The sequence below is a fragment of the Agelaius tricolor genome, unplaced genomic scaffold, assembly GCF_023055355.1.
Source record: "Agelaius tricolor isolate 1412-34295 unplaced genomic scaffold, bAgeTri1.0.p SCAF_8, whole genome shotgun sequence".
Taxonomy (NCBI): domain Eukaryota; kingdom Metazoa; phylum Chordata; class Aves; order Passeriformes; family Icteridae; genus Agelaius; species Agelaius tricolor.
The window spans coordinates 5,145,169-5,160,279 of record NW_027269268.1 but is presented as its reverse complement, the minus strand read 5'-3'; the positions used below and the strand labels follow the sequence as shown (position 1 = coordinate 5,160,279).

At 37.2% G+C, this 15,111-nt stretch overlaps 1 protein-coding gene across 2 annotated transcripts in view; it reads right to left on the bottom strand.

The window, feature by feature from the left end:
* Nucleotides 1-15,111, bottom strand: part of LRBA (LPS responsive beige-like anchor protein) — a 370,517-nt gene that overhangs the window by 171,389 nt on the left and 184,017 nt on the right. For both annotated transcript variants that reach the window (XM_071431464.1, XM_071431465.1), the window contains one exon: nt 6,060-6,184. In XM_071431464.1, coding sequence (XP_071287565.1) covers nt 6,060-6,184 — 125 coding nt within the window. The remainder of the gene's footprint in view (nt 1-6,059; nt 6,185-15,111) is intronic.

The following is a 15,111-nucleotide window of genomic DNA, read 5'->3' as shown; positions in this document are numbered from 1 at the left end:
TAAATCACCGGCTCAAAGCAGCCACAGAAAAAGTAAAAAAAAAAAAAAAAATTAAAAGGAGATTAAAAAAAAAAGTGTATTAAAAAGGAAAAGAAAGATGTAATTACTCCTTCTATGCCTAAGTTTTGCTGTGGTAATGCCAAAACACAGCAGTGTATGTGTCCGGTTTTTTTGTTTGTTTGGATTTTTTTTTTAAGTTCAAAATTAAAATATTGTTTCTTAAAAGTTACATTGAGAATACCCATGGCACAGCCGTGTTTGAAAAACATTCACCAAACACATCAGGACCAACTAACTTCAACACACTGGTGACTGCTTGCTCTGATTGCTGCCACACTTGATTTGAAGTTCCACGGGCTCCCTCTAAAAATATGCTAATCTGCAAACATTTACAGAAGGCAGCGACTCCCCTGTGGCAATACATAAAGTTTAAATTGTGTAAGTAAATATGTGCACGTAAATTGCAAATAATAAAAACTTTTCAGTTCAGTGAAAAAGTAAAAATGAAGTCCACTCACCAGAAAGAAAAAAAAAAAAAAAGAAGAAGAAGAAAAAAAAAGACCAAAACCCAAACTATAAAAACCCCATCATAACAACAACAACAACCACCAAATGACCAAATACTGGTTTTGGTTTAGGCCTCGACCTTACAAAAAACCCCAAACAACCACAACAACAAAAAGCAAACATAAACCTCCACCTCAAACCAACCAACCAAAACCAGAAATAAAAGGAAATTTAACTTGCCATACAAAACAAAATGCAATTTATACATGCTCCTTTTGCCCTAGCAATAGCTGTCGCTTGTAAGAAAGCCTTAAAAAATTACTGCAAAGCTTTAACTGCATTGTACAAACACAAATTTTACTTTCTTGCAAAATATGCTCATGTAAATAATGATAACTCAGATTCTGGAGTTGTTCAATGTGAGTTGAAAAACCTTCTTGTCATGGAAAATATGCAGCTGATATTTAGGAAGGTTTTCCTGTAATTAACTCCCCCTTGAGGATTTTCAGTTAGCAGCAGTAAAATTACCATCAGTGTACTAACACACACCACATGCACTCTTAGTCACTGCCCTACCAGCACTCTCTCCAAGATCAAAAACAGTAAAATAGAACAAAACTACCTCAAGATGAAGTCCAAGATAATAAATTATTTTCTTTCTTTCCCTTTTTGTTCTTTTTTTTTTTCTTTTAATGCAGGCAAATTATATTTGTTGTTTCAAAAACTTCATCTGCACTGTGCATACCTGCCATTTTTTGCTTCCTCTACTAGAATCTGTGTTATACTGAAAATGCTGATTTCAAATTAGCTCTCTACCTATTCTTACTTAAGATTGAATTCAGAGCCAAGATCAAAGGTTAATACTTTTATACTTAGTACAACTTGTCTAAAATGTTACTATGTCCTTCAGTCTTTAAGAAAAAAATAAAATCAGTATAGCAGCTTCCAAACCAGAGATAACTGGATAACAGAAATATTGCCCTATCTTTTTCACTTCTCAGATTTTAATTCTTTCCCCAGCTACTGATATTCTGCTGATTCAAAAGCATACATCTTATGTATATGCCTTTTTCAATAGGAGATTTTTTTGAATTATTTCAGTCTATTTGTGTAAACTTTTGTCATCTCTTTGCATATGATGTTATTTACCAATATTTCCTGACATGCATGTAATGTGTGTTAAAGTTAAACACAGCTTAAACACAGGCAGAGGAAGATGCCTCTCCACACACCTGCAGACACCAGCTAGTGAAAGGCAATGCTACTGGAAGGCAGTGGGACATCACACTCTGAACCAGAATCTGCTTTTTCTGTACAGATGTAAATAAAGCAAATCTGCCTTTTCTGTACTGGTGTGCATGAAGTACTGCATCTGCAACCAACACTCTCATGCTTCCATGTGTCCCTGCACAGAACAGAATATATTCCACATAGATTCACCTATTCTTCTGTAGATAAATGCTCTGGTGTAGGTAGGCCATGGTCTAGCTCTCTTTATATATTTCCTGGTTAGAGAGATGTATGATGGAGCATGACATCACGTGACAAACTGCAATCCCACATAAGCACAGAGTTAGATTACACTGGATTTCATATTTCAGGTCACAAACCTTGCTCTGCCTTCTCTAAGGCACTCTGCCAGGCCTGCCTATGTTGGTGTGACCAGACCCTCTGGCTCCAACCCTGCAGCTCTAAGCACAAACTCCCACACACCTTTCCAAGATCAAGATCTCAAGGCCTGGCCTACATATTGCTCTGAACACAACAGTCTGCTAGCACACAACTTCTTTTTTATTTTTTGTAACTGGTAATTATACCAGGAAAAGCAACTGAAGGAAAAGGTGCATTTAAAAAATCCCTTACTATGTATCTTTTTTTTCACAAAGGGCTCCCAGAAGCTTCCCTCTATTCTCCCTACTTCTTTCAAAACATAACAGTGGAAAAAAACAATCATTTTCAAACCAGGTTTTTAAAATATTATCTTTCTAGCTGAGGCAAAGCAAACTAACCAGTCGAGTACAATACTGGAGATGATCTCCTGCTGGTCCCTTGCAGCCACAAAGCCCTGAACTCCACCTATTGTCTCGATGGAAATTCTACAGACTATTTTAATCCCCCATCCCCAAATTTTTAACAAACATCAATTAAAAACCCCAATAAATCACTTGTTAAAAAGTCTGATATTCTTGCTGCTAAAGATCCCCTCACAAATATTGCATTTTGGGGTCAATTTCAAAATAGCAACAGGTTTATTCTTTTTTTTCCTCCACATTTATATAATTTTGGTTCCATTTCTATATAGTAAGGTGACAGGAAGAACAGAGAAGAGTTAACTCTTTCCATCCCAAACTTATTACCACAGCACCTTCACCTTTCTTTCCTTTCCCCACAATACACCATTAGACTGACCTTTATAAATAGCCAGTTTGGAAGGATCCTTTTTTTTTTCCCCTTTTCCCTTTGAAAAATTACCTAAAGCCTTTTTTTCCCAAGCAAGTTAATGTGAACTTGGGAATGGCAATTAAATTGTCAGAATTAAAAAATTTGTTTTTAACTAGAAGGTAGCCAGAAGTATAGTCATGGGGCTGGTATTGATTGTCTGAACAGAGAACATTAGTCTTCAGGTATTTATTCTGCCACCTCTGCACCAGAGGTTCTCCTTCAAATCAAATCAATCCTTGGAAAAGATTGGTTCTTGCTCCTAAGACACATAACTAGGCTGCAACAGAGCTGATTGTTGTTGTCCTCTCTAGGTTTTACTGAACAGTATCTAGGCTTCCAATTGTTTCTGAATCAGTTTCACAGTTGCAAATTGTGATGATTCTTGCACTGTAAGTTCTCTGGGGGGGAGAATACATCTAGCTGTATTTGTAAGACACCAAGCAGTTGATAATGTGTATCTTCTAATGAAAGTGAGCTAAAATCCATGTTATCAAGCATGGTTACTGCTTGTACTGTTCCATTATTTATGCATTATTTTCCCCTGCCTCACTTTTGGCAAAATCCCTTATGTCCAATTTCAGGTTTTGGTCTGTGATGTTTTGAAAAAAACTTAAATAGGCAGTAGGGAACCTTTTATACATTATCTAAAAATGCTTTTGCTTCAGAGACATGTAAAATGAATTGAAATGGAATAATTAATGAAAAATTATTGATATGAAATCATAACACACTGGAGCAAATACTCTGCAAATACTAGGGATATCTACATCATGAAAGTTAGGTTCCAAAAAAATCTGAGAACAATTGGAATTTCTGATATGAAATTGGTTAATATTAGAAGCTTATAAACACAATTCAGAAAGAAATTAAACTGTACTTTCTAAAATTCAAGAAAAAAATACCCAAACAAACTAAAAACAATGCATCAAGAAAGCCAAATCCAAAATGAATCAGCAAAAATCCCAACTATCTTTGCCCTCCTATACATTGTATATAGGTTCCAGCTGAACTTGAATTTGTACTTTGGTCATAGATTTTACACCTTGCCAGTGGAAGTCCTTGAAAAAAGACAGTTGTATGTGTACACACACTCAAGCAGATAACAACTATCCATAATTTCAGAAATCACATTAAATAATGACTTAGGGTAAACTAAAATATTCACTGGATAGATAAAAATCCAGAAAGACTACAGATAACAAAGGCAGTATGAAAATTCAGAATAAAACAACATCAGGAAATTAAACAAAATAGAAGACTGTTAAGGATGTCAAAATCTGAATAGAAAGGCACAGAGAAAACAATTATGTCTATTTAAATCACCAGAGTGAGTTATCAGCTATGCTTATTAGCTACTTCTGAAATAGGGCTACGTTATTCATTCTTCTTTTGTATTGACAAAAATTGCTGTCCTATCAATTACAAACTGATTATATACCACAGCCCTTGAAATATAGCATGGATTATTGAAAATATCAGATTAGTATGAAATATGAATAATTGCATTACTGTGTCTTTACTTGTGAAAGAATTAGTTACACAAATTTAAATGGTTGCTCTAAATATTTTTCAGTAAAAATAAAGATATTTTTAAAATTTTGATAAACAGCATAAAGATTAAATGTGAAAATACAATGGGAATACATCAGATTTTGACAAGATCTATTTAACTTGAAGTACACATTAAAAGGGGGGGAAGTTGTTGTTCATCCATGGAGTTTTAAACAAATAAAACCCTAATGCCCTACAGTCCATGGTATAGGAACAACACATCATATTAAGAACAACAATCCCCAAAGCAAAAAGTGGGTTAATTAATTCTACATCTTGTTCTTCTTTCTATAGTCAAAGATGTAGGGCTCTACAAACATTGCTTTCAGATCACTTTATTGACTATTCTCTGTATGGTCATTTATTTCAGAGGACTGATGTCACATTTGGCATTATATCAGCTGACATATTGTAGACATTTTCTCCCAGAAATGGCTCTTTAAGGCTGAGTGCAAGAGGTTAAGATGCCTGACGGAAACCAACTTTATGACAGTGATGTTCTTCTACATTCATACAACACTCTTAACAATCTAAAATTAGCATAAACTGCATCCCCCACACAATTTGTGTGGGCATATGTATGCATCTATGTATTCAGTAATTCATAAGCTAACAAAGAAAAAAACCCCTAAATTTAGGTTATTTGCTTCAAGACTTGTGCCTTCGAGGTGAAGGATACTCAGCTTAAATTATAAGCAAATTATTTTTAAGTACAACTTTTCTACCTTATCAGTGTACCCTCATTAGATAGCAAAGACATAAAATTTTGTACTAAACCCCAAAGTTCACTGGCTTTGGTTGTGGTTTTTGTTTGCTTCCTTATATTTTGATTTACTATAGAATTCTCAAACTGACTATTCTATTAGTTTGGTAAATACATTCCCCTCTAGAATGGACGTAGCATCTTGCATCAGACTGATCCCAGGTTATGAAATGAGGAGTAACAACTGTAAAAAAAAAGTAGTCTCCTTTTTTTACAATCACCAGGTAGAAACGATTGTTACCATTTCGCTGCTTGAGCAATACTTTGCACGTCAGCATTTGCTACTCTTTATTCCATATCAAATTCTTGCAGAAAAGCTTGAGGACTTAAGCAAAGGTACAGTTTAGCTTGTAGAAGTGTTATTTCTCTTTTAACATATCTGCAACAATAAGCAGATATGTGCTAACTGAAATAATTGGTGTGGATTTTGAACAGGAAAAATTCTTCTGAAGTTACTAAACTATAAGCAGGTAATTTACACAGAAGTCTGTCCAGGGATTAATGGCAAAATTGCATCCAGTTTCCTTCTGCCTAGTGAGGACTGTAATTGTTGTAGGCAAGGTATGCACCACCCAGGCCAGCTGAAATGGGAAGAAGGGGCTCAGCAAACACCAGCGCTGCTGCTGTGAAGGAAGGGCCAGTTTACCTCTGTATGGAAAACACACTGCCCGAAACGCGGTGCCAAAAGCCTTTGCTTTGGGACCATTAGCTAGCATCCTACAAGGAGGAAGGTCCAGCCTCTCCCACCATGTACTGTAACCTGCTGCTGGTGGCAGGAGGCAGATTTTACACTGACCATGCTCTCCGGCTGCCCTGAGTGTCGCTTCAGGATGTGTCGATCCGAGGGGGTTACGCACAAATCGTCGCCGGCGCCGCAAGTCATCTTCCCAGTAGTCGAGGCGCCAGAACTCACGAGGACGACTACAATGAAACAGAGGAGCCACATATGTTAGCAATTATCAACCAGCATGGTAGCACTGAATTTCTGCATAAAGCTCTCCTTGTTTGCGCTGCTTTCGCCTTTTTTTTCCTAACCTCCCCCCCTTTCTGCAATCTTTTACTTAGGTATGTCCTTGAAAATAACAATATCACCTTCCAGTCTAAGGAACTCCTTTCCCTTTTTTCTTGGAAGGTGAAATGAGCACTAAATACATCATTTTGAAATGAATTGCTGACAGTGTGATCAGTTTCCCCACACTCTAGTGGCATGTGCTCCGATTTCAGCCTCATTTCAGCCTCAGCAGGGCACCTTTCTCAGTGACTGCATTTATAAACCAGAATAGGGAAAAGGCTATTATAAATATGGTATAGCATTACCTATATTAATCAAAGTCTGTCCCCCTTCATTTTTCTTCCTAATTTGTGCCTTTTTGCACAAGGTCAGTAAATCATGCCATGAATTCTTGGTCCAGAAAGTGTTAACTTTAATGAATACCTCAGTTACATGGTTATGTATGTGATAATAAAATATTACTCTGTTTAGATGTGCAGGAATTTAATTAAAATAATCTCTTAAAATATTCATTACATTTAGCCCCTGAGGCTTAGAACAACACGAGAAAATGCATTTCTTTTCCATTTACTGTTTTTAAATAAACCATTCCAGGAGAGTGAAACAGCAATCTATTTTCGAGCAAATCAGATTGCATTTCTGGTTTATGTAGTTGTGTTTTTACATTTAATTAAAAACTACATGTTATGATGTGTAATAGTTGCTACATAGAAAGCATACTTTAAAAAAATTACATATAGAAAAGGTTATATCAAATTCATTATTTTCCATTTTATGCTCCAAATATACGTAGATCTTTTTAATATGGTCATATATAAGTGCCAGTTACTATCTGTTTAGATGATCATGAATTAATGCCACTGTAAAACAGTATTTTAGCCCAGAGAATGTACAGAAAATGCCAATTTCAGGTATGGCAAACAAGCAAACAGAAAATACCTGAGGCATAGATTAGCCATGATACCCTGAAAATGTGTATGTTCAGACTAAAAACATGGACTTTGTTTACAGCCAGTATTAAAACAATAGATGAACATGCAGATATATATATATTCCGTTTCTGATCCAGGAGCTAATAAAAAGTATACCTGTCAACACTGACAAATGAATAGGCACTACTAATTTACAGATCACAATGTTAAAAACACTTGCTTTCTACATTCGTAGTTCTGAGGTTTAAAGGCAGAAATTAGTTTTATTTAAGGGAAATCAAGGTTTCAAACAAATGTAGTAACAAAAGCCAGAATGATTTGTGTAACACTACTTTCAAACATTATTTGTAGATATTAAAAATTCTGACTGAAAATAATTTTATCAAAATGGAGGTTGTCTTTGCAGTCTTCATTACAATTCTATGCCTATTTTGAACACCAAAGAAAAGGCAGTGCTAATCTTCATCTTCCTAATTGCTCATTTTCAGAAAAAAATGGAAGTATTGGAATCAAATTCCCCAGTATCTTATTTTCACAGTTGTCTGTATTACAGTCACGCTAAAATTGGGCTGCTCTGATTATAAGACCCAATGATTTTGGAATAATTAACCAAAGAAAAACTACAATATACAGGAAGATACGGGTTTATTCAAAGGTCGATTAATAACTTAAAATTCTCCATTAGTGATTACAGAAAAAAAAGCAGAACACAGCTGGCTATGTGCATGCCTTTGATAGTCGTAGAGCATGGATAGGCACTTCATCATTCTGCCTTCCTACATTTATCTGTTAAAATTATTATCAAATATCAGCCAGGATGCAGTCGTGAATCACAGCCTGCTCCTCGTCTTCAGGGGAATGATACAATGAGGGTCTATTCATCAGGGTGGCAATCGGCACGAGTAATTAGTTCCCTGCACTGGGATCTCCTACCAAGCTTATTTCAGCCGGCACCACAAACATATGACAATGAAAAGCTAATGGAAGCTGCTAAAATTTGTTAACCTCTTCTGCCATCAATCCTTCTGGTGTTCTGGGCTACAGTATTATGCAAAGATGGTAAATTATTAATTTGTCATTCATCTACCTTGCCACAGTTTTGATAGAATTAAGTGATGCCATTCTTCTGGATAACAATTACAATTATAGCACATTACAAAACTATGCTAAAATTATTAGGAAAATAGGTAACAATGATCAGGCATGAAATATTATCCTGAAACATAATATATCTTTAGTCCCTTGCTTTTATTTTCAGTTCTGCATGCCAAATTTTCATAGGATTCTATCTCCTTCAGTGGTGCACTGATTATTCACACACAACTGCATAACCACTATTAGACTGTGTATTTCAGTATTTGTAAGTATTGGCAACCACTGCATTATGAGGGGAAAAAATTATCTACTCTTCACACATAGAAAAACATCCAACAAAACCCTGCAAAGCCAAAAATAAACACCTGTGTTGACTAATTGTTACAAGTGAGACATTTTTGAGAGCAGCTACTGGGAAAAATGCAATTTTTGAGCCAATATAAACCAGTTGATACTAGAACCAATATAAACCATAAACCACCACACAGCTACTCCAGCACACTGCCTTACTAGTAAGAGCAATTAACCACTGCAGTCCCATCCCCAAAAGGCAATGCTGTACCCTGCTTTGTACCTCTGCAGCCAGGGGGAGACAGAAATATTGCTCTGATTTGGGGAGAACTGACTGCTGGCTAACTGAAGGACTGTGAAGCAAAGGGCCAAGGAGGCAGATTTTAGGGAAACTACAGGGGACATTTGACAACAGGAGTTCCTGGCCCTGCAGGAAAGGCTGCCATATGGACTAGAGGTGCTATATGGACTGGATCGATGAACGTAACTACTCAATTAGTCTAAATGCAAGAGCAACATCGCTCAGGGGATCAGGGATTTATGAATTATAAATCATATGATTTGCATGGATTTGTCAGGGCCCCCTCCAACATGATACAGAGTAATTAGTGGTTCCTTAGTAACAATATTGACTGAACCAAAACAAAGCTTTTATATTAAGTGTTTTATTCAAATAGCATAACCATTATACTGCTTCATTTTTCCAACAGTTTCCCAAATTACCAGGCTATGTACTCAGAATTGAGAGAAAACTTTCCTCTCATTCCCATGCACCTAACTTCATTGTTTAAATTGTACAGAGATGAGATCAAATTTAAAATGACCAATATAACCCGTTCCCGCAGGATTTTGTGTCATGAAAAAAATAAGTCACTTCACTGTGGGCAATGAGGAAAAGTCTAAATGCTCATTTATCTCCACTATCAGAACAAGAAACCTGTATTTCCTACCAGTTTCAAAGATTAGGACAATTGGAGACAAAACATACCAACTGCTGTACTAGTTTTATTATGGTGTCATAGCAAAGGTATTTTAGGCATGGAAACTACCTATTAGTCCTCATACCCTTACAGATTTAAATTGAATATAAGCCACACCAGACAACAATGAGAGGATAATGCAATTGCTAAAGAATTACTTCTTGTAATGTCTTACCCCACTGTGTATTTCAAGATACTCTGCCATCCCAGAAAAGAAACAGTCAACACACCAGTGTGGGTTGTAAAGGGACTGCATGAGGTAGGAAAGAGGAAATAAAATGCAAACCTAGAAAAGCAATATTTTGAGAGGTCTTAGGGCTGTACTCAAGGTACCAGTTAAGTGAGAATGGATTTCAGCACACCACAGAAGCCCCCATTCAGATTCTTAGACGAGTGAAGTAGCAAATAAACAAATACAGAACAGAGGAGAGAGGGAAGAGAAAGAGAGAGAGAAAGAGAGAGAGAAAGAGAGAGAGAAAGAGAGAAAGAGAGAAAGAGAGAAAGAGAGAAAGAGAGAGAGAAAGAGAGAAAGAGAGAAAGAGAGAAAGAGAGAAAGAGAGAAAGAGAGAAAGAGAGAAAGAGAGAAAGAGAGAAAGAGAGAAAGAGAGAAAGAGAGAAAGAGAGAAAGAGAGAAAGAGAGAAAGAGAGAAAGAGAGAAAGAGAGAAAGAGAGAAAGAGAGAAAGAGAGAAAGAAAGAAAGAAAGAAAGAAAGAAAGAAAGAAAGAAAGAAAGAAAGAAAGAAAGAAAGAAAGAAAGAGGCAAAAGAGCACAATGTTACAGAAATCTTCAGAGACCGAGGATAGCTCGAGCTCTAAAAGACCTCTTCCATCTAGAAGGCTTTTAAACTTAAAGGCAAGAAAATCCCGTTCCACAAAAGGCAATCAAAACAAACTTAAAACTAGAGAAGCCTGTGTGAAGATACCAAGATAAATTTTGGGATTACACACTCTGTGTCAGAACTCTAACTGTAGAGTTAAGCAGATGAGTCAATCTCCAAACCTAATCAATCCTTGGTCTCTTCACTAAGACCATCAGCAAAGCAATCAATCAGTGATGACAATTCCTAAGGTGTAGATGCTCAAACACAGAGACTTAGGCTAAATTAGTTTCATAGACAGCCAAAAACAGAGTGGCAACACCACTCATGCATCAGGAGCAACAGTACAGATCTGAAAGGAAATCTAAAAGAAAGCAGCTCCACGATTTCTCCATCACCAACTACATGTCTACTCCATCTTCTGGTTATAATTTATTACACACTTTGCTTGCAATGGCTCTTCAAATGCAGAATATCAGGTGCTCCTTCTAAATTACACCAAAAAGCAATCAAAGAACACAGATAGTGGTGCCCAACTTTAAAGGAAAAATAAGCCAGATTATTTTAACACTGTTCAGGAACACTTCTTGGTCTACAACCAGATATCTTTTGCTTCCATGTAAAATGCTTCAAGAACTCAAACCAGGTATCTTCTGCAATAGACACAAACATTTTTCTCAAAAAAGCCAAAAAACTAAATCCAACCTACAATAACCCCAACAATAAGCATTTGCATTTGAATCACAGAATCACAGAACTGTTTGGGTTAGAAGGGACCTTAAGGATCATCCAGTTGCAAACTCCCTGCTGTGAGGAGGAACACCTTCCACTAGATCAGGCTGGTCAGGCCCCATCCAACCTGGCTTCGAATACTTCCTGGGATGGGGCATCCACAACTTCTCTGGGCAACCTGTACCAGTGCCTCACCACCCTCACAGTAAAGAATTTCCTGTCAATATCTAATCTACACCTGCCCTCTAAATGTGAAGCCATCTACCCTTGTCCTGTCACTCCACGTTCTTGTAGAAAGCCCCCTTCATCTTTCTTGTAGTCTCTTTAGGTACTGGAATGTGCTGTAAGGTCTCCCTGGAGCCTTCTCTTCTCCAGGCTGAACAGCCTCGACTCTCTGAGCCTTTCCTCATAGGAGAGGTGCTCCAGCCCTCTGATCACCTTCTTGGCACTCTGAAGTCACTCCAACCAGGTCCATGTTGAGGACCCCAGAGCTGGATGCAGCACTGAAGGGGGGCCGTCACCAGAGCAGAGCAGAAGGGCAGAATCCTCTCCCTCCCCAGCTGCCCACGATGCTTTGGATGCAGCCCAGGACATGTCTGGCTTTCTGGGCTGTGAGTGCACAGTGCTGGGTCACAGTCAGCCTCTTATCCACCAGCACCTCCAAGTCCTTCTGGGCAGGGCTGCCCTCAATCCGTTCATCGCTCAGCATTGATTTGATTGTCAATCTGAAGATAAAAGTGCTGAAGTTCTGGAAAATACTGCAAAACCTTTGGTGGAGTTCCTCCAGCAGACTGCAGGGCATCTTGTAATGGAAGAGGCTGCCTGATCTTGCAAATTGAAATCCATTGTATTTCCATGGCATTCAGCTGCATGTCCAGAACATTAACTAAAATCACTCATATTTTGTATGTAATAGTAAAATGCAAGGTATATTCCTCTAACTGACTCAATAAAAGCTAATTTCAGAAAACAGGTGAAACATTTTCTGAAGCAATTCAATACTCTTCTATTGAGCTTTCACAAACTGTGAAAAAAATTTAATTTTTCATCGAAAAAACAAAGTTACACCAGACCTCACAATGAGCATACTACTAGCCACATGTCAATAAACATTTATCTAAAAAATGTTTAGTACACATCTAGATATATTACTGACCTGCAACATAATCAAAAAATATATAACACACTTTGGAATATAAAACAGTGAGGTTGATGATGGCAAAGCAAAGGCTGACAATGTTAACAGGTAAGTTCTCAGCAGCACTACCCAGTTTCACATTCCATGCAGAGATCCCATGCACAACTGTTTGCCACATGGCAAATCAGAGTATTGATGCAGTAGGGAAAATTACTTTTTCCATAAATCAGGTTCCTGATCTGATTCCCACCTTGCCCATACTATCAAAGCAAACAGGAAAAGATTTGATTAGTATTAAGTCAAAGTTGCAGCTCAAATATTACTCACCCAGCTACATTCTGTGTGTATTTCATAGCACTTCACTGATAATGTATCTACCTCAGAACATTAAAGATTAATTAAATCCTGATAAGTGCATTGAGATATTTGGAAATGCTGCCTACATTACCTAGACTTTCTTCCTTTGCACAATCTGTTGCAGTTCAACTCTCTCTCCCTCTCTCAGCTGCATTCACACAAGCATTTGTGTGGCCATTCTAAACCAAATCACAGTAACCAGCTGGGATTATTAGACTTCATTGTTTTTATTCTGTTTTATATCAGTGACCTGCTCACCCTGAAGCCTCACCAGCAATTATGTGACTGAAAATAAGGAAAAGAGATGTGCAGGTGAGAGAAAGGAAGGAAAGGATGAAGAAGAATATCAAAAAGACATATAATGTAATCATACTCTAATATTAACAGAGTCTCTGCCCTTTCATGTTATCTTCATTTGCCCCAAACACAGACATTCATATTCCATAGTTTCAGGATACAGACTTCCACAAATGGAAAAAAACTGGGAATCCTTAAGAAAAAAAACCTCATGTGCAGGAAGGCTCTTAATCTCTGCCACAGTTACAGCTGCAGTAATAGCAATTGGTCATAACAAAGGCCCAAGGCCACTGAGTACAACTTCTTTGGCATAATATCAATTATGAGAAACACTAATGTAATCCATTAAATCAGTATAGTCTATTTACTTCTAACCCTCCTCCAAGAAAACATTTGGCTTTGTCTGTAAAGGATTTTTTTTTCCTAAAAGAACCTTTGCCTTTATTTGTGCTTCAATTTTATCAAAAGGTGTGTGTGGAGGGGGGTTTCCTGGGTTTGCTGAAGAGAGAGCAGAGTTGCTTTTTGAGTCTTTCAGAAGAAAGAGATGTGAAAAGCATCTCTTGATGAGAGATGTGAAAAGCAGGCTATGAACTTCAGGCACAACATGTGCATGGACTCAGCACAGTTGCAGAGGACCTTTGTACAGTTAAAACCTCAGGTGCTTCCAGTGTAGAGGAGAAGAAGGGAACATCAGCAAGGGAAGCCTGTCTTAACATATATTTCATATGCTAGGATATAGAAACATATAAATCTAAACATATGTTTGCATTTCCCCATATAAACACGACAGTACAAACAGCACAGATCTGCAATTCCTAAACTTTGCATTTTAAAAACTAGTAGAAATGCTCTTAGTATGCTTCTATACAGCAAACAGGAGATTATCTCTTTATCTCCCCCATTAGGCACCTCAGCTACAGCTCCTTGCCCAGGACTGCTGATTTCTGCATTTTCATGGAATCATACCAAAAACCCATTTCCACCTAACTAGCATGCAAACAAAACCAGAAGAACAATGCCGATTTCAGATATCACAGAGACTCTTTTCTGCTCTGACAAGCTTTGAATTCCTCACTTAAAAAGCAATCCAGAAAAAATGTCAACTATAAATGTTTCAGTCTCCCTTTATGCATTATAAAGCACCGTGTCAGGGAAGACAAGCCCACCTTTAAGGTGTTGCTGTCCTAGATCATGGTGCTATTAACCTCCAGTTTAAAAACAGTTCTGTTTATGTATGAGTTTATGTAGGCTCTTCTTTGATCTTTATTAACCCCTTGGTAGCTAACCACAGCCCGGACTTTTTGGAGCATTCTTTGAAGTGCTGGCATTCCAGTGCACACTGATACTTAAAAGAGGGCTCACTTAAGTACATGGTACAGTTCTAATCATGTATTCTGCAATCACTATCTTATCTCAGGCTGATCTTATAATGATCAGTCTAAAAAAAAGCTGCACTTCCAAAGACGACACCATGAGACACAGTTCAATCCATGTTGCATTTCTGTCAAGATTAATTATAAATTAACTGAAATGAAAACTACTCCACTTTTCTACCAGAAGTTAACATGAAAACTTTCTTTTGGCTTGCAGCAAAATTAATTCAGACATGATTTAGACATGGAAGAATGAATGTATAGCAAATTTGCAGCGGGATGCTTTGGCTTAGTTGCTCATAAATCTTTGCAAATCTCACACATCCTACTCCCAACTGCAGTCAACAACATTTGTTTTGCAAAGTAACTACAGCTCATACAGACCCCATAAACTGCTATTCATATTGAAAATAACAATTCCCACAATATAAAAAAAATAGGTGTACTACATCTTGCTGGAGGCTTTTTGCTTTTTACCCGATAATGCTGAATTTTAGTCCGCAGTACTTCTCACCCCTTCCTTGCCATAATGAGCAATGGATTATAAGAATATGTTGAAGGATACAGTATGACAAAGGAGCCAGCTCAATCTTAATCTCCTTAGCCATTCCTGTTGGTTCTGATGCTTTCATTTTAAGCACATGCATAGGAAGTTATTTTCCCACTAATTACAGCAACAGCAGGTTTTCTGTGAGGAATATTTAATTGAAAAATTAAAATATTATTATTAAGATTAATTCTTTCCAGTAGCTGGGATTTGACATCATCATCTTTCAGCATTTGTGGATATAATATAGATCAACTTTTGACCAAAACAAGAAAAT